General features: G+C 48.2%; 1 protein-coding gene across 1 annotated transcript in view; it reads left to right on the top strand.

Moving 5' to 3' along the window:
• The window catches only part of LOC134929702 (uncharacterized), a 56,907-nt gene that overhangs the window by 30,239 nt on the left and 6,091 nt on the right, over window positions 1-20,577 (top strand). The window contains exon 4 of the mRNA XM_063925280.1: window positions 15,459-15,674. Within this exon, the coding sequence (XP_063781350.1) occupies window positions 15,459-15,674 (216 nt within the window). The remainder of the gene's footprint in view (window positions 1-15,458; window positions 15,675-20,577) is intronic.

Genomic DNA, 20,577 nt, shown 5'->3' with positions numbered 1-20,577 from the left:
AAAATGAATTATAATCAATTCCTCCGTGGAGACACTGACCAGCAGCAATTGCCTCCACAAAGTACACAGGGAGCTGAGATGGTGGATTCCAGTGGGGACGAATTGATAATCTGTGAGGAGGGGGATGTACACGGTGATATATCGGAGGATGATGATGAGGTGGACATCTTGCCTCTGTAGAGCCAGTTTGTGCAAGGAGAGATTAATTGCTTCTTTTTTGGTGGGGGTCCAAACCAACCCGTCATTTCAGTCACAGTCGTGTGGCAGACCCTGTCACTGAAATGATGGGTTGGTTAAAGTGTGCATGTCCTGTTTATACAACATAAGGGTGGGTGGGAGGGCCCAAGGACAATTCCATCTTGCACCTCTTTTTTCTTTCATTTTTCTTTGCGTCATGTGCTGTTTGGGGAGTATTTTTTTGAAGGGCCATCCTGCGTGACACTGCAGTGCCACTCCTAGATGGGCCAGGTGTTTGTGTCGGCCACTAGGGTCGCTTATCTTACTCACACAGCTACCTCATTGCGCCTCTTTTTTTCTTTGCGTCATGTGCTGTTTGGGGAGTGTTTTTTGGAAGGGCCATCCTGCGTGACACTGCAGTGCCACTCCTAGATGGGCCAGGTGTTTGTGTCGGCCACTAGGGTCGCTTAGCTTACTCACACAGCTACCTCATTGCGCCTCTTTTTTTCTTTGCGTCATGTGCTGTTTGGGGAGTGTTTTTTGGAAGGGCCATCCTGCGTGACACTGCAGTGCCACTCCTAGATGGGCCAGGTGTTTGTGTCGGCCACTAGGGTCGCTTAGCTTAGTCATCCAGCGACCTCGGTGCAAATTTTAGGACTAAAAATAATATTGTGAGGTGTGAGGTGTTCAGAATAGACTGAAAATGAGTGGAAATTATGGTTTTTGAGGTTAATAATACTTTGGGATCAAAATGACCCCCAAATTCTATGATTTAAGCTGTTTTTTAGTGTTTTTTGAAAAAAACACCCGAATCCAAAACACACCCGAATCCGACAAAAAAAATTCGGTGAGGTTTTGCCAAAACGCGGTCGAACCCAAAACACGGCCGCGGAACCGAACCCAAAACCAAAACACAAAACCCGAAAAATTTCAAGTGCACATCTCTAATAACTTGTCCTCTGAGGTATATACCCTAGATAGGGATAGTGTGCTTTTGACTTTGGGTCACATCAGGGACGCTGCAGCATATTTAAAGGAAGCTGTAAGGGATATTGGTCTTTTGGGATCAAGGGCCAATGCCATGGCAGTCTCAGCTAGGAGAGCATTGTGGATCCATCAATGGAATGCTGATGCTGATTCTAAGAAGGCGATGGAGTCTCTACCGTTTAACGGTAAGGTCTTGTTTGGTGACGGCCTCATTGACCTGGTGTCTACGGCTACCACGGGTAAGTCATCTTTTTTACCTTATGTTCCCACACAACAGAAGAAATCGCCTCACTATCAAATGCAGTCCTTTCGGCCCAACAAATTCAAGAAATGACGTGGGTCCTTCTTCCTTGCTGCGAGGGAGAGAGGAAGGGGAAAAAGGTCACAGGCTGTGGCAAGTTCCCAGGAGCAGAAGTCCTCTCCGGCTTCTACCAAATCCACCGCATGACGCTGGGGCTCCGCTGCGGGAGTCCGCACCAGTGGGGGCACGTCTCAAACTCTTCAGTCAGGTCTGGGTGCACTCGGACCTGGATCCTTGGATTGTAGAAATAATAACCCAGGGTTACAAGTTAGAGTTTTAAGACGTGCCCCCTCACCGATTTTTCAAATCGGCCTTGCCAGCTTCTCTTCCAGAAAAGGAGATAGTAAGCTCTGCGATACTAAAGTTGTGTCTAAATCAAGTGATTGTCACGGTACCCCCGTCTCAACCGGGGGAAGGTTTTTATTCGAGCCTGTTCGTGGTCCCGAAGCCGGATGGCTCAGTCAGACCGATTCTAAACCTAAAATCCCTCAATTTCTTTCTGAAGAAATTCAAGTTCAAGATGGAGTCTCTACGAGCAGTGATCTCCGGTCTGGAGGAGGGGGATTTTATGGTGTCGGTAGACATAAAGGATACCTACTTACATGTCCCCATATATCCTCCACATCAGGCTTAACTGAAATTTGCTGTGCAGGATTGTCATTACCAATTTCAGACGTTGCCGTTTGGTCTGTCCACGGCTCCGAGGATTTTCACCAAAGTAATGGCGGAAATTATGGTTCTCCTGCGCAAGCAGGGAATCACAATTATCCCGTACTTGGACGATCTCCTCATAAAGGCGGGGTCCAAGGAGCAATTGTTGAAGAATGTTGCCCTTTCACTGACGATTCTGTAACAACACGGTTGGCTCCTAAATTTGCCAGAATCACAGTTGGATCCAACAACACGGCTGTCGTTCCTGGGTATGATTCTGGATACAGAATTGCAGAGAGTTTTTCTTCCAGTGGAAAAAGCTCTGGAAATACAGAACATGGTAAAACAGATTCTGAAACCGGCGAAGGTGTCAGTTCTTCACTGCACTCGGTTGCTGGGGAAGATGGTGGCGGCCTACGAGGCCATTCCATATGGCAGGTTCCATGCCAGGGTGTTTCAGTGGAACATGCTGGACCAGTGGTCCGGGTCTCACCTGGACATGCACCGGAAAATAATTCTATCTCCCAGGGCCAGAATTTCCCTTCTGTGGTGGCTGCACAGTTCTCACCTTCTGGAGGGACGAAGGTTCGGGATTCAGGATTGGATCCTGGTGACCACAGATGCAAGCCTCTGAGGCTGGGGAGCAGTCACACAGGGAAGAAACTTTCAGGAAAAGTGGTCAAGCCAGGAAGCTTGTCTACACATAAACATTCTGGAATTAAGAGCCATCTACAACGGCATACTGCAAGCAGAACATCTTCTTCGAAGTCTGCCGGTCTTGATTCAGTCAGACAACGTGACAGCAGTGGCGTACATAAACCGCCAAGGCAGAACAAAGAGCAGAGCGGCGATGGCCGAGGCCACGAAGATTCTTCGCTGGGCGGAAAGACATGCCAGCGCTCTGTCAGCGGTCTTCATTCCAGGAGTGGACAACTGGGAAGCAGACTTCCTCAGCAGACACGATCTCCATCCAGGAGAGTGGGGTCTTCATCAAGAGGTCTTTGCAGAAGTGACATAACGTTGGGGAGTTCCTCAAGTGGACATGATGGCGTCCCGCCTCAACAAGAAACTTCAGAGATATTGTTCCCGGTCAGGGACCCTCAAGCGATAGCGGTGGACGCCCTAGTGACACCGTGGGTGTTTCAGTCGGTCTATGTGTTCCCTCCACTTCCACTCATTCCAAAGGTGATAAAAATTATAAGAAGAACAAGGGTTCAGGCGATCCTCATTGTTCCGGATTGGCCAAAAAGGGCCTGGTATCCAGATCTTCAGGAGTTGCTCATAGAAGATCCCTGGCCTCTTCCTCTTCGGGAGGACCTGTTACAACAGGGGACATGTGTGTATCAGTACTTACCGCGGCTGCGTTTGATGGCGTGGCGGTTGAACGCCAAATCCTTGCCCGAAAGGGTATTCCCAGTGAGGTCATTCCTACACTTCTTCAGGCTAGGAAAGAGGTAACGGCAAAGCAATACCACCGTATTTGGAGAAAATATGTCTCTTGGTGTGAATCCAACAAGGCTCCTACGGAAGAATTTCACATGGGGCGTTTGCTCCATTTCCTACAAGCAGGTGTGGATGCGGGCCTAAAGTTAGGCTCTATTAAAGTACAGAGTTCGGCCTTGTCGATCTTTTTTCAAAAAGAATTGGCCTCCCTTCCAGAAGTTCAGACCTTCGTAAAAGGCGTGCTGCACAACCAACCTCCCTTTGTGCCCCCAGTGGCACCATGGGACCTTAATGTGGTGTTGCAATTCTTGCAGTCACATTGGTTTGAACCTTTGCGCAAGGTTGAGTTAAAATTCCTTACTTGGAAAGTGGTCATGTTGTTAGCCTTGGCGTCTGCAAGGAGAGTGTCTGAGTTGGCGGCTTTGTCTCACAAAAGCCCCTATTTGATTTTTCATGCTGATAGAGCGGAGTTGAGAACGCGTCAGCAATTTCTGCCAAAAGTGGTTTCATCATTTCGTGTTAACCAGCCAATTGTGGTGCCAGTGGCTACTGACGCCTTGGCGGAGTCAAGGTCTCTCGATGTGGTTAGAGCTTTGAAGATCTATGTCGCCAGAACGGCGCAGATTAGGAAAACAGAGGCTCTGTTTGTCCTGTGGGCTCCCAACAAGATTGGGGCTCCTGCTTCTAAGCAGACTATTGCGCGCTGGATTTGTAATACATTCAGCAGGCTCATTCTATGGCAGGATTGTCGTTACCGAAATCGGTGAAAGCCCATTCTACCAGAAAGGTGGGCTCATCCTGGGCAGCTGCCCGAGGGGTCTCGGCGTTACAGCTTTGCAGAGCTGCTACTTGGTCGGGTTCAAACACCTTTGCGAAGTTTTACAAGTTTGATACCCTGGCTGAGGAGGACCTCTTGTTTGGTCAATCGGTGCTGCAGAGTCATCCGCACTCTCCCGCCCGTTCTAGAGCTTTGGTATAAACCCCATGGTTCTTGAAGCATCCCCAGCATCCTCTAGGACGTATGAGAAAATAGGATTTTAATACCTACTGGTAAATCCTTTTCTCTTAGTCCGTAGAGGATGCTGGGCGCCCGTCCCAGTGCGTACTGTATCTGCAGTCATTGGTTATAGTTACGCTCATGTTGCGTTGAGTTCAGTCAATCTGTGATTGTTGTTGGTCATCCTGTTGCATGCGTTGTTGTTGAATGCCATGTTGTACGGCGTGTTAGTGGTGTGAGCTGGTATGTATCTCACCTTAGTTTTATAATAATTAAATAAATCATTTTCCTCTAAATGTCTGTCTCCCTGGGCACAGTTCCTATAACTGGAGTCTGGAGGAGGGGCATAGAGGGAGGAGCCAGTTCACACCCATTCAAAGTCTTATAGTGTGCCCATGTCTCCTGCGGATCCCGTCTATACCCCATGGTTCTTGAAGCATCCCCAGCATCCTCTACGGACTAAGAGAAAAAGGATTTACTGGTAGGTATTAAAATCCTATTTTATTCATGGCTGTATTCTTAGACAATATTGTGAGTGAGACCACTTCCTCGCCTGAGAAGCCGCCCCACACATGAATGGTCTCAGGACGCTTTACTGTTGGCATGACACAGGACTGATGGTAGCGCTCGCCTGGTATATATTACTGTTGGCATGACACAGGACTGATGGTAGCGCTCGCCTGGTATATATTACTGTTGGCATGACACAGGACTGATGGTAGCGCTCGCCTGGTATATATTACTGTTGGCATGACACAGGACTGATGGTAGCGCTCGCCTGGTATATATTACTGTTGGCATGACACAGGACTGATGGTAGCGCTCGCCTGGTATATATTACTGTTGGCATGACACAGGACTGATGGTAGCGCTCGCCTGGTATATATTACTGTTGGCATGACACAGGACTGATGGTAGCGCTCGCCTGGTATATATTACTGTTGGCATGACACAGGACTGATGGTAGCGCTCGCCTGGTATATATTACTGTTGGCATGACACAGGACTGATGGTAGCGCTCGCCTGGTATATATTACTGTTGGCATGACACAGGACTGATGGTAGCGCTCGCCTGGTATATATTACTGTTGGCATGACACAGGAAGATGGTAGCGCTCGCCTGGTATATATTACTGTTGGCATGACACAGGAAGATGGTAGCGCTCGCCTGGTATATATTACTGTTGGCATGACACAGGACTGATGGTAGCGCTCGCCTGGTATATATTACTGTTGGCATGACACAGGACTGATGGTAGCGCTCGCCTGGTATATATTACTGTTGGCATGACACAGGACTGATGGTAGCGCTCGCCTGGTATATATTACTGTTGGCATGACACAGGACTGATGGTAGCGCTCGCCTGGTATATATTACTGTTGGCATGACACAGGACTGATGGTAGCGCTCGCCTGGTATATATTACTGTTGGCATGACACAGGACTGATGGTAGCGCTCGCCTGGTATATATTACTGTTGGCATGACACAGGACTGATGGTAGCGCTCGCCTGGTATATATTACTGTTGGCATGACACAGGACTGATGGTAGCGCTCGCCTGGTATATATTACTGTTGGCATGACACAGGACTGATGGTAGCGCTCGCCTGGTATATATTACTGTTGGCATGACACAGGACTGATGGTAGCGCTCGCCTGGTATATATTACTGTTGGCATGACACAGGACTGATGGTAGCGCTCGCCTGGTATATATTACTGTTGGCATGACACAGGACTGATGGTAGCGCTCGCCTGGTATATATTACTGTTGGCATGACACAGGACTGATGGTAGCGCTCGCCTGGTATATATTACTGTTGGCATGACACAGGAAGATGGTAGCGCTCGCCTGGTATATATTACTGTTGGCATGACACAGGAAGATGGTAGCGCTCGCCTGGTATATATTACTGTTGGCATGACACAGGACTGATGGTAGCGCTCGCCTGGTATATATTACTGTTGGCATGACACAGGACTGATGGTAGCGCTCGCCTGGTATATATTACTGTTGGCATGACACAGGACTGATGGTAGCGCTCGCCTGGTATATATTACTGTTGGCATGACACAGGACTGATGGTAGCGCTCGCCTGGTATATATTACTGTTGGCATGACACAGGACTGATGGTAGCGCTCGCCTGGTATATATTACTGTTGGCATGACACAGGACTGATGGTAGCGCTCGCCTGGTATATATTACTGTTGGCATGACACAGGACTGATGGTAGCGCTCGCCTGGTATATATTACTGTTGGCATGACACAGGACTGATGGTAGCGCTCGCCTGGTATATATACCAGTTTCCTAAAGCACAATCTGATTTAGCATACCGCTGTCTCTGGAAGCTGCACAATCTAGAAGCATCACCTGAGGTGGACTGACGACAATCACAGGTCTCATCATTCACCACACCACCTGTTAGGTATGTACAACGATATACCGGCGTTTGGGTTCCTGGCACACAGCATACCTGTGACGGAATCCCGACCGCCGGAATGTCAACAGCGGGGTGAGTGCAGAAGAGCCCCTAGCGGGCACGGTAGAGCTATTTATTCTCCCTCCAGGGGTGTCATAGACACCCCAAGAGGGGGAATAGTTGTCGGTATCCCGGCGTTCGGGATCCTGGCGCCGGTATGTAGAGCGCAGGGATCCCGACAGCCGCGATATCGAGTGCCTCCCCCCTGTTAGGACAGGACAATTCCCATCTCCTTTCCTACAGTCACAGAAGATTGTGCTATTTACATAAATAATACAGTCAGACGGGTCTGGGACTGAGGGTCGACAGCAAAAAGGTCGACACACCTTAGGTCGACGTCAATTGGTCGACACACCTTAGGTCAACATGGACAAAAGGTCGACAGAAACAAGGTCGACATGGAAAAAGGTCGACATGAGTTTTTTTATGTTTTTTTGGTGTCGTTTTCTTCGTAGAGTGACCGGGAACCCCAATTAGTGCACCGCGTTCGCTCTCCATGTTTCGGGCATGGTGCCTTCGCTCCGCTACCGCTTCGCTCGGCACACTTTACCGTTCCAATCGTAGTCCACGTGGATCGTTAAGTATGAAAAGGTTCCAAAAAAGAAAAAAATCGTGAAAAAGTCATGTCGACCTTTTTCCATGTCGACCTTGTTTCTGTCGACCTTTTGTCCATGTCGACATTTTGTCCATGTCGACCTAAGGTGTGTCGTCCAATTGGCGTTGACCTAAGGTGTGTCGACCTTTTTGCTGTCGACCTGGAGTCCGGATACCCAGTCAGACACATCTTAAATATAAATGCATTTAAACACGTTGCGGACTGTGGCCGGAGATCCCCCATCCACATGTGTAATGGCGGCCGCAGCACTGATATGTTATATCGCTGCGCAGTGCGTAGTTGGAGAATGATGGAGTGCACGGTTATAGAACTGCATGGACAGGGCACTTATGAGAACAGTATGAGGTATTTTGTTTCTAAAAGGCCTTGACAATTGTTCTTGAGACACTTTTGCATAGCAAGCCATATGGTAATTGTCCTAGCTCCAGCAGGGGATAGGTGGCGATTGGCTGGCCTTTTGGTGGCCAAACATTTTCTTTGAAATACAAACTAAGGTCTGGAGAGCAGCCTGTCGGTGCTTCCAGCATCTCCTGTTGTGTGATAAGCCAAAACTGGGTTTGCATGGAGATGTGAATGAGCAGGAACATATTAATCACATTGTGTTTTACGAATGCAAACTAGTGGGTTTCGCGGAACAGTTTGATGTAAGATTTCCTAGGCGGCATTATGTAGGATACAGATTTATGACAAGAACGTTGTCTGTGTGAGAGGGTGAATGCAATTGAAATTCCAGTTCTATTTACATTTGTGAAAGAGACAGGAACATGTTCCTCAGATTGTGTTTGGGAAAGCCGCTGGTTTGGTTCATATATGAAGAGGAGCAGAACATGGCTTTATCTACTTCTTAACTTTTTTGAAACGTAACTTGTGTTTATTTATATATAATTTTGTGATTGGTTGGAGAAGACAGGGAGGGCTTACCCCCCTGTGGTACTTTATGTTGGTTTGAGATAAATAGAGGAGGCCTGTGAGCTTCAGGATGTATTATACCAAGTACTGTACTTTCTGCTGTAAACATCTGCGGTATTACGGAGTTCTTTTCAGAACTATTTTGCCAAATAAACCTCATTTGTCTCAAGACGACAGCTTCATCTTGTGACCTGCAGGGCTATGCCAAACATAGTCCCGTTCTTCGTCTGTCCAGGGAAACCTAGTGTCTCCAAGTTCATCCCTCTGCCCGGCTACCATACTGGATCTGGTAAGGTCTACGACCAGTGGGGGACAACTGTCGCCAGACAGGAGGTGTGGCCAGTGGTACCGCGCATACACAGCTGCAAGCGGTTTTCAGGTGCTGGCGGTAGGAGCCTGAGCAACCGTGGTTCCAGACGCCACAACAAGGAGGAGTCTTGTGGTGGCAGCATAGTACCCACCCACTGCGCAGTGGGTACAGTCAGTATCAGACGGTTACTGATGGTGAAGCGGGAATCCCCTAATTGGCCAGGTCCTGGGTGACCTAAACTCCATTCTGTGACTGGGAGGGACGCGAGGCGGTGAGGGCTTTCGGTGCCGTCTGGTCACACAGACTATTACATATACTCTGCTTTATCCACCACAGATCAGCGGCAGTGCTTTACAGACAGGGCCGTTTTTAGGGGTGGGCAAGCTGTGCAATCACACGAGGCGCCGAATCACCTACTCTAGGCTATCATTTTCAGGATGCATCCGTACATGGGGCAGCCCCGCCCCTGTTCCGCCTCCACATGCGGAAAACTGTCACCACCCACGACCCTCCGCCCGCCTCCCTCTTCTGGAGCAGGTCACGCTGGCCAGGAGACGCAATGCCGGTAAAGGGAACAAACACACTACCTGAGTTCCCTTCCCCGCTGCTACCTCCATACACTGTGTCACCCCCCATCTGAGACCCCCAGTCCTCTGTGATCAAGTGGCAAGTGGCGGCCATTTTCCTGAAGACCAAACTCATCATCATGGAAGGATCAGCCGTGTTGATGTTACTAGCTTCTCAGTCACAACAGCTATCACTATTGCACAGGAGTAGCAGCCTCAGGTGTACTGCTACTACTACATACCCTCCAACACTGCTGTGCCAAAAACCCGTACAAATTCGGAAAGGGGGTGTGGCCCTGCGATGCTCCCATAGGAATAAATAGGACTGGGAGAAGCCAAGTCCCGGTACAAAGCCCTTTTTGACCAGTACAGACCATTAAAAAAAAAATGGTACTGTACTGGCCAAAAAAGTACAGATAGAGGTATGCTATTACTACTACTATTATTATTATTATTATTATTATTATTATACATGTGGAGCAGCCTTTAGTGTACTATTATTATTTTTACACAGAGGGAGCAGTTTCTGCTCTTCTGTTATTATTACACACGGGGTGCAAGGGGCATTACTGTGTGTGGCATGTTATGGTGCAAGGGTTACACCCCTTCTGGGGGAGCGCGCAATATTGTATCATGTGTGTGTGTGTGTGTGCATTTTTAGTGTCCGCACTGGGTGACAACAACCTATCTAGAAACAGCCCCTGTTTACAACATTATATGTGTTTTATATTTTCTGTACGTGTGCATTACTGTTAGCAAAGTGCCAGCACTGTAACTTTCCTATACCGTGTCGCAGCATCACACAAGCAACAGCCTTATACTCCAGCCCGGGACTGAGCTCTCCTGGCTGCTCCTTGTCACTGGCTAATACATTTAGAAATGGCGACTCAGCGCTGAGTGGTCCATTACAAAATGGAGCTGTGGCTTGAGGATTTACCTTGTCATGTGGGCATGGTCTCTGGCCACACTGACAAAATTCTCCCATACCTTTTATCAATTTTTCCACCCCACATACTGATGTCATGACCAAGTCCCTGATGACTGGCTGGCTGGTTAGTAATCCAGGGTCCATGCTAGGACTGCCCTTGTAACGTTTATTAGTAATTGTACATAATTTCCCCTGTGTAATAGCCAGATGAAATATGGTATGGTCACATTAAACTTTACCACTATAAAATTATTGTAAAGAAAGCTGCTCTAGGATGTTTGACTGATTAAATACCTAGTTTCTCCCAAATCAAATGTTCTAGGTGCCCCCAAACTAATAGGTAACTAATACACAAATATCAGGTATCCAGGGACGTGGGGTGAGGTAAATGGCTGAGGAGGCACTGGTTAGTACCAGAGCCAGATTTATTCACAATATATGAGCCAAAGGGATCTTGTGGGCATTATACACAGGTGCAGCAGTATATACATGTGGGCATTATACACAGGTGCAGCGGTATATACATGTGGGGATTATACACAGGTGCAGCGGTATTTACACGTGGGGATTATACACAGGTGCAGCGGTATATACATGTGGGCATTATACACAGGTGCAGCGGTATATACATGTGGGCATTATACACAGGTGCAGCGGTATATACATGTGGGCATTATACAGAGGTGCAGCGGTATATACATGTGGGCATTATACAGTGGTGCAGCAGTATATACATGTGGGCATTATACACAAGTGCAGCAGTATATACATGTGGGCATTATACACAGATGCAGCGGTATATACATGTGGGCATTATACTCTGGTGCAGCAGTATATACATGTGGGCATTAAACACAGGTGCAGCGGTATATACATGTGGGCGTTATACACAGGTGCAGCGGTATATACATTTGGGCATTATGCACAGGTGCAACGGTATATACATGTGGGCATTATACACAGGTGCAGCAGTATATACATGTGGGCATTATACACAGGTGCAGAGGTATATACATGTGGGCATTATACATAGGTGCAGCAGTATATACATCTGGGCATTATACACAGGTGCAGCGGTATATACATGTGGGCATTATACACAGGTGTAGCACTATATACATGTGGGCATTATACACAGGTGTAGCACTATATACATGTGGGCATTATACACAGGTGCAGCTGTATATACATGTGGGAATTATACACAGGTGCAGCACTGTATACATGTGGGCATTGTATACAGGTGCAGCACTATATACATGTGGGCATTATACACAGGTGCAGCGGTATATACATGTGGGCATTATACACAGGTGCAGCGGTATATACATGTGGGCAGTGTCGGACTGGGGCATGAAGGGCCCACCGGGGAATGCAGTGGTAGTGGCCCATGTTTAAGGGTGTGGTCAATCTCCACAGAGGTTTGGCTAACCATTAGAGAGTGCATGGTCTGGGCCCCTTGACAAATATATATAGTAAAAACTGATAGCGCATGCAATGTACCAGATTAATAACACCAATACACTGTAGGAAATACACCATAGTTCTGTGCAATATAAGGTAACATATGTATTATGTGTCATTCAAGTGTACAGCCTGGAACCTGATCCTTAGAGGAGGAGGTGTGCCCCCTGGGTAGTGGTGCCCCCCGGGGGTTTCCCCTGTATCCCTGTGGGCCAGTCCAACCCTGCATGTGGGCATTATACACAGGGGCAGCGGTATATACATGAGAGCATTATACACAGGTGCAGCGGTATATACATGTGGGCATTATACACAGGTACAGCGGTATATACATTTGGGCATTATACACAGGTGCAGCGGTATATACATGTGGGCATTATACACAGGTGCAGCAGTATGTACATGTAGGCATTATACACAGGTGCAGCAGTATATACATGTGGGCATTATACACAGGTGCAGCAGTATATACAAGTGGGCATTATACACAGGTGCAGTGGTATATACATGTGGGCATTATACACAGGTGCTGCAGTATATACATGTGGGCATTATCCACAGGTGTAGCAGTATATACATGTGGGTATTATACACAGGTGCAGCACTGTATACATGTGGGCATTATACACAGGTGCAGCAGTATAAAATGGTCAATGTAATAGGCAAAACCAGTGCTGGTGGCTGCCAATCATAAAATGTGTGGACAAATAGAAGGAAACCTTATCCCTCACCACTCAATCGACCCTAAGGATGACAAATAAACACAATCTACTTCATTTAATGCTTCTTTTTAAATTTCTCAATAAGAAACTTTTGGTCTAGGGGCGCCGTGAAAAAAGTTCTGATACTCTAGGGCGCAGTGATTCAAAACGTTTAAGAACCACTAGCGCAAACGTTAGTATGACAGGAAGGGCTCTGCCTCACCTGCCTCACCCCACCGCACGTCACTGCAGGTATCTAATTCTGACTTCTGACGCTCCCAGCGATGTAGAAATATTAATTTTACGTCAAGACAGATAACATATTGTTCTGATCTTTGTTCCTGCTTGAAGTTTTCCTGTATACAGCCGCCAGTACACCAGTTCCCCAGTATCCAGCCTTCAGGATAGAGGTTCCCAATAAGCAGTATGTAATCTCCTGTACATAGATATCCAGTATACCGCCTCCAGCACGCAGCTTCCCAATATCCCACATACAACCTCCAGGTGGTGCTGTGGTGACGCAAATCTCTTGAATCCGTTGCATTTAATGTGAATCTGGTTCTGCTGAACAGATGAGGCCTAATTCACTATGGATCGGAAATAGCAATTTTCTCTAATCTGCTATTGCTAAAGATCGCATGTGAAGAGACGCCCAGAAAGGATAAGAGACGCTCACTGATGCGTTCGCAAATCTGCGTATGCATTAGCGGAATCGCAATACATACAAAAAATGAGCGCAAGCGACAGTTTCGGATGACCCATGTCCACTCAAAATAATGTGAATGGAGTCGCACCGGGCGCCATATTTTTCATTGTAGCGTTCGCAGATGACATCAGATTCCTTCCCCCGAAACGGCCATGACACTACTGCGTTTTCCCAACCACTTCCCAGAAGCGCCATATTACCACCCACAAATGGTCACTTCCTGTCAGTCAAATTGCGATCGAATTACACTTAGACTGCATACGCAGAGCGATCGCATTTTGACCTTCGCACACGCGCAATGCATTTGTAGCGCATACGCAGTCTGCCGATGATCGCTCAGTGCGTGCGTTAGCAAATGATAGTGAATGAGGCCCCAGGTTTGCAATGTGCTCACGCATAGTAGTAGATTGAGTGTCTGATTTATCAAAACTATTTCAACTGAATGTACTAATGGGTGATATGAGGAGAATTAGCTAAATTCTCCTCCATGTCGCTTTTTAGTAACCAGATCGTATTTCCCATACTAGTAATGAGAAATGCAATATGCCGGAATTTACTAAAAAAGGATTGTAAAAAAGCCCAGGAGGGAGCCCTGTGATAATAACGCTATCTAGGCTTCGCACTGGTTCCCCTACCTGTGACAGCTGAGCTCGGATCCAGCCCCACGTGATCAGCCATGTGTGTCTGATAGGCCTCAGCGGATCACAGGATCCAAGGCCTGGCCGCCGACACGGATCATCGATCACCGGTTCCTGGCTGCAGGTAAGTGTAATCAGAAGGGGGGAGGGGGGTAGCTGGCAGCAGCACATGCGTGGTACAGTGGCAGGATATTTTTCACCCCCAAAACCACCCAGAGAAGTGTGTAAGCGGATTTGCAGGTACAGAACCTTCTCACAACCTTCTGTCCCTGCATGTGATAGTTGATATACCCCTGCAATGTATTCAATTATCGCAATGCGATTTTATCACAACCCATCCGTGTCTGAGATGCAGACTGTGATAAATATGCCGCGGGACTCATACCTCCCAATCGCCCCTAATCCAGCGGGAGACAATCCCACATTCCAGGCACTGTCCTGCTGTCCCACCCGCTGGCTCCAGTGCCCCGCGGACGGTTGCGGGACACTGCCATCTTGGACGAAATTACAGCCAGCCCTTGGAGTGTAACGATGATTGCTGTATCTCTATGGAGGTAAGAGTGAACGTTTCTGAAGATGAAAATGCTGGAAACGTGATTGCTCCTGCAGATTGGGTTCCCTTACAGCCTTAGGGGGATTCAGACCTGATTGCGGGGCTACTAACTTTGCTGTCCTGTGATCAGATAGTCGCCGCCTCCAGGGGGAGTGTATATTCGTTGTGTGATCCCATGTGTACGCCGAGCTGCAAAAATCCAGTGTGTGCGCAGCCCAGGACTTACTCCTACAGTGCGATGAGAACGGGCTGATCGGGGGCCGGAGCTGACGTCACACACCCTCCCTGATAACGCTTGGGCACGTCTGCGTTTTCCCTGACACACCCAGTAAACGGTCAGTTACCACCCACAAACTCCCGATTCCTGTCAATCACCTTGTGAACGCCCGTGTAAATTCAATTTTCGCACCATCCTGTCACTGACCGGCGATGACCGTTGTTGTTGGCCGACGCGCATGCGCAGTTAATGCCTGATTGCGAAAATGCACAGCAGCATCAGGTCTGAATCAGGCCCTTAGATTGGGCCCTTAGGGGGAAATTTACTAAGCGGCAGGTTTGGTATTTACTAAGCCCAACACTGCAGAGACAGCCACACTTGCTGTGTAAATTATCGCTGCTTTACGGTCAGACTGGCACAAATTGCGGCACCCCTGATACTGGGAGTACTACATTTAGCCGATAGAAGTTGATGGCAGATAAGAACCGCTTGACCCATCTAGTCTGCCCTGAGCACATGTAAACGCGTCTATGCATAGACTGAGGTAAATTTACTAAGGTGGGAGTTTTTTTAGAACTGGTGATGTTGCTCATAGCAACCAATCAAATTCTACTTCATTCTAGCTGCTTCTAGGAGATAATAGATAGAACATGTGTTTGTCCCAGGTTTAATCCCAGTAATCCAGGACTATGCGTACAGGAGGATAAATGGCCGTGTTCCCATTGTGCAGGGTGGGGGATGATGCAGTCCCAGCCTGGCCCGCACAGTAGGAATGGCCGCCAGCCTGCAAGGCCTTGTGGGACTTGTAGTTCTGGCAGCCAGCAGGAAGCAACCAGTCATGTGACAGAGAGACAGGAGAGTATAGGAGTGAGCACTGGCTCAAGGATTTGCTGGGGATTCTTCTATGGCACGGCTGGCTCTCCCTCCTGACCTGGCGGCGTCGCCCCTGGATCTGCGCTGCCTCTAGCCTCAGGATTGGTGTCTCCTACAAGCGGTTAATGATGTTCAGCTCAGCGCTGGGGACTGTGAGTTTTATTAACCCCTTATTCACCACACAGACTGTACATCTGTAATAAGTAGTATTACTTTCCAGGGGCACTTGGCCACTGAGCCACAACGTCTAATCGAGTAACATGAAAGGCAGTGGAGGACTACAATCCCCAGCATTTCATTTGAACATATTTTTTTGCTTTTAAAACGACGTTCCTCTTCCAAACAGCAAATTATGATTCTGAGTGACCCAGTATTTTACAGTAGGGATGGGCGATCAGAGAGCCGCCTCCTAATGGGATCATTACGTATCAATCCCTTATCATCAGGGGATAATCAATTTTTTTGTAAATCAAATTGCTAATTTGCATACGCGCTCTGGCGTACAAGCAGGGTCATTCTCACACCGGCCGATATATCGCACTGCCTGTGTCCATTAGGAATTGGGCCACTGTATAGCCATGTCCGATGCCCACCCCCAGGGCCGGCAACAGACATCTTGGGGCCCGGTACAGTGATATCTCTGGGGCCCGGTACAGTGATATCTCTGGGGCCCCCTCAGAGCAACAGAATTTTCTGCGCTATATAATAAACTGTTATTCAATAAATATACATGTTTTTATTTATCTACAGTATACAGATATATAAATATGTATATCTCTCCGTCCTCCCCCACACACACCACGGTCTGTCTCTCCCCAATAACTCCATGATGACTCCCTGCTCACATCCCTGCCGGACACTAAGTGGCATAGACTTGGGGCCCCTCTGATCCTTGGGGCCCGGTACAGGTGTCCCCATTGCCCCCCCCGTCTCCGGTCCTGCCCGACCCCTAATGGTAATAATTACATGGCTGCACTGCGCAGTTGCTGGGAAATTACAGCCGCCATTCCCGGCCAGGAAATTAGGGACAGTTGGCGGATACAATAGGCTACAAACTGTTTAATCACGTATAGGAATTGAAATGACTTAACGTTGGTTTAATATCAGACTGCTTTCTGTATCTTACTCGGGGTTATTTATGGTTCTCATTAGTATTTATTAACACTAACCTGAGGGAAATCCAGAGAAAATAGTCTGTCAGCGTTTACGCAGTAGCGTACCCCGGTACGAAGTGCGCAATCGCCTTACTTCTTACTGATCACTGGTACGGACTCTTATCCCGGCATCTCGACCATAATATCTTCCCCCCAAAAAAAGATTCCTTATTGCATATACAGCAACAGAGCGCATCTAATAATTGCCCTTAGAAATCTGATGCCCCCCCAAAATGAGTTGTGTCAGACAAGATAGATAAATGGGCGTAAAGATGGCGCTTCTGTTAGGGTATTCCGGATTTGGCGCTTCTGCAGCGGTTGTGGCGCCCGGCGTTACGTTTAATCTATCTGTAGGTAAAATGTGCTGAATGATGTCTAGCTCAGGGGTGAGTATCCTCTGGCCATCCAACTGCTGTGGAACTACACATTCCAGCATGCCCTGCCACAGTTTTGCTGTTAGGGCAAGCTAAACCTGCGGCAGGGCATGCTGGGATGTGTAGTTCCTCAGCAGCTGGAGTGCTTACCCCTGGTCTAGTTAAAAGCAGACCTCTGTCTCTGTGTAAGGACTCAGTAGCTGCGTTGAGTCACAGCGTTAGGGGCGACGCAGACTTACACACAAATACGTCTTGTGATCTTTAGCACTATGGGGGACATTCAGATCTGATCGCTGGGCTGCTAACTTTGCTGTCCTGCGTTTAGATAGTTGCCGCCCCCAGGGGGAGTGTAAATTTGCCGTGCAAGTGTGTGATCGATCGCATGTGTACGCCGAGCTGCTAATATCCACTGTGTGCAGTCTCTGCATAGTCCAGGACTTACTCCTACAGGGGGTCATTTTGACCTGTTCACACGCAAGCGTTTTTTGCAGCGCAGCAATCGGGTCACTAATGCACATGCGTATGCAATGCGCAGGCGCGTCGTACAGGTACACAGTGGATCGTTGCTGAGCGATGGATTTAACGAAGAATCCATTCGCACAGCCGATCGCAAGGAGATTGACGGGAAGAAGGCGTTTGTGGGTGGCAACTGACCGTTTTCTGGGAGTGGTTGGAAAAACGCAGGCGTGTCGAGGCGTTTGCAGGGCGGGTGTCTGATGTCAATTCCGGGACCGGACAGGATGAAGTGATCGCAGCGGCTGAGTAAGTTCTGGGCTACTCAGAAACTGCTCAAACTGTTTTTTGTACCACTTGGCTGCACATGTGATCGCACACTTGCAAAGCGAAAATACTCCCCTATAGGCGGCGACTATCTGATCGCAACGCTGCAAAAAAACCATTAATGAGCGATCAACACGGAATGACCCCCACAGTGCGATGAGAACAGGCTGATCGGGGCCAGAGCTGACGTCAGACGCCTGCCCTGAAAACACTTGGGCACGCCTACGTTTTTCCTGACACTCCCAGTAAACGGTCAATTACCACCCACAAACGCCCTCTTCCTGTCAATCACCTTGCGTACTCCTGTGCAATTTGAAATTTCGCACCAACCTGTCGCTGGTCGGCGATGCCCGTTGTAGCTGTCTGACGCGCCTGCATACACACGGGGGTATATTTACTAAGGTCCCGATTTTGACCGATTTGGTGTTTTTTCTTCAAAGTGTCATCTTGGGAATTTGCTAAACTAAAATCTCGGCAGTGATGAGGGCATTCGTATTTTTTTGGAAGTCAAAGTAAAAAAATACGAATGAATACACCATCGGTCAAATACGCCTGTTATTTGAATCAACTTGGTAATTTACTAAAAATTCTATTTCACAAACGCTGCCGGCAATAGCCAAACACTGCCGTGAAAAAATCCAAATCGTAAAAAAAAAAGCAGTTTTAAAACAGACCTGCTTTTTTTTTACCGTGTTCTGATAGTCATGCCCGGATCCATGAGATCCGTGCATGTTTATCAGTGGGAAGGGGTGGGAAAGTGTTTAAAATCTGGAAAAAAAAATTGCGTGGGGTCCCCCCTCCTAAGCATAACCAGCTCGGTTGAGGTTACTCGCGGTCAACCGCTGACCGCAAAGTTCCCACCATTGGATACAATGGAGCGCCTATGCGCTACATTGTATCTCTGCCGTGCGCAGCCTGACTGACAGCTCAGGAGCGCACAGCCAATCAGGAGAGTGCCAAGACGTGGCGCTTCCTGATTGGCTGAAGGGACCCTCTTTGACAGGAGTCACGGGGGGTCCCGCCAGTCGGGGAAAGGGGTCCCATGTGTAAACATGGGACCCCTTTCAGTGTGTGGTTCGGGTTTTTCGGTTTGTTTTTTTGCCAAGTACGTGGATTACAAGTAGAAGAGGACAGAAGCTACACTGGATTGTGTGAGTATAATTTTATTCACAGGTACCCCGTGAATTCTACATGGAGAAGAGGACCGAGCCTCGTGTGAACATAGGTAAGTATGTGTGTGTCGGTATGCATGTAGGTAATAAAGTTTTACTATCACGGTGTGTGTGTTCAGTTTTTTGTTGGGTAATTTTTTTGTAGTAGTACTACAGGTACCAGCGGGCCCGTTTTTCCACCGCATGCTGGTACTTGTGGTTCTCCAAGTACCAGCTTCCGGGGGAGGCTTGCTGGGACTTGTAGTAGTGCTACAAAAAACAATATTCTTCATTTTTACACTTGGCTATCAGCCCCCCATCCGCCGCCCTTGGATGGGGGGGACAGCCTCGGGCTTCACCCCTGGCCCTTGGGTGGCTGGAGGGGGGGGACCCCTTGCTTTAAGGGGTCCCCACTCCTCCAGGGTACCCCGGCCAGGGGTGACTAGTTAGTGATTTAATGCCAGGGCCGCAGGGACCAATATAAAAGTGTCCCCCGGCTGTGGCATTATGTATCTGGCTAGTGGAGCCCGGTGCTGGTTCAAAAAATACGGGGGACCCCTACGCTTTTTGTCCCCCGTATATTTTGCACCAGGACCAGGCGCAGAGCCCGGTGCTGGTTGTTTAAATATGGGGGAACCTCTGACAATTTCCCCCCCATATTTTTACAACCGGGACCGGCTCAAAGACCCCGAGGCTGGTTTTGCTTAGGAGGGGGGGACCCCACGCAATTTTTTTCGTGATTTTTAACACTTTATTTTTTTTTTTAAAGGTGCACAATGAAGCCCTGCACGGATCTCACAGATCCGGCCGAGATTCATTGTGTTAATGTCGGCAGTGTTTTACTATTCACTCCCGTAAAACACTGTCCGAAATTACGAATGACATCGACATAGGAAAAAACGAAAATACAGAATACGACAGCATAGTAAATGAGGCGTAAAAAATTCAAAAAGTTGCAAATTCACACATTCGATGTCATTCGTGTTTAATCTCCCTCCAAATCGACACAAATACGAATTTTAGTAAATATACCCCATGTGCTGTTAGTACCTGTTCGCCCGCTGTGCAAAAACGCAAATCTGAATCACCCCCTACACATGCTGCGTATCCGAGCGTGCGCATCTTCGGGTGATTCAGGTCGTGCACGTCTGCATTGTGGCTGAATGGGCGGTACTAGGCGACAGTGGGGTGTTTGCGTGCAGGGTGAGCTGAGTGAGGGTCTGTAGACTGGATTCTTGGCGTGGTTGAGTTGCACACACACATATATCCATCTGATTTCTTGCACCACGGACAAGGCTGGCGCCAGAGCTCCGATAATAGCCAGGAAACCGAGCGGGCGGCTCATAGATGTGTACAGGTCGTCATACGGGAGAAGATCTGCATTTAGAGCCTGATTCAGAGACGGACGCAGTAGTGATGCGTAATGCTGCAGGAGGCGTGTGCCCTTTGCCGCTATCGCAGATCTGAGTGCCGAATCCAAAAAGACCCAGCATCGGCTCACAATCGCAACCATTGGCCGTCTCAGCTCCGTAGCCGAGGTCAGTAAATGTGTGTCGGAAGATGCAGACAGTGACCTTGTCACTCCCAGAAGTTGGG

Source organism: Pseudophryne corroboree, chromosome 5, assembly GCF_028390025.1.
Source record: "Pseudophryne corroboree isolate aPseCor3 chromosome 5, aPseCor3.hap2, whole genome shotgun sequence".
Classification (NCBI taxonomy): domain Eukaryota; kingdom Metazoa; phylum Chordata; class Amphibia; order Anura; family Myobatrachidae; genus Pseudophryne; species Pseudophryne corroboree.
Note: the sequence above shows the minus strand (reverse complement) of the source record. Positions and strands in the feature narration are given on the sequence as shown.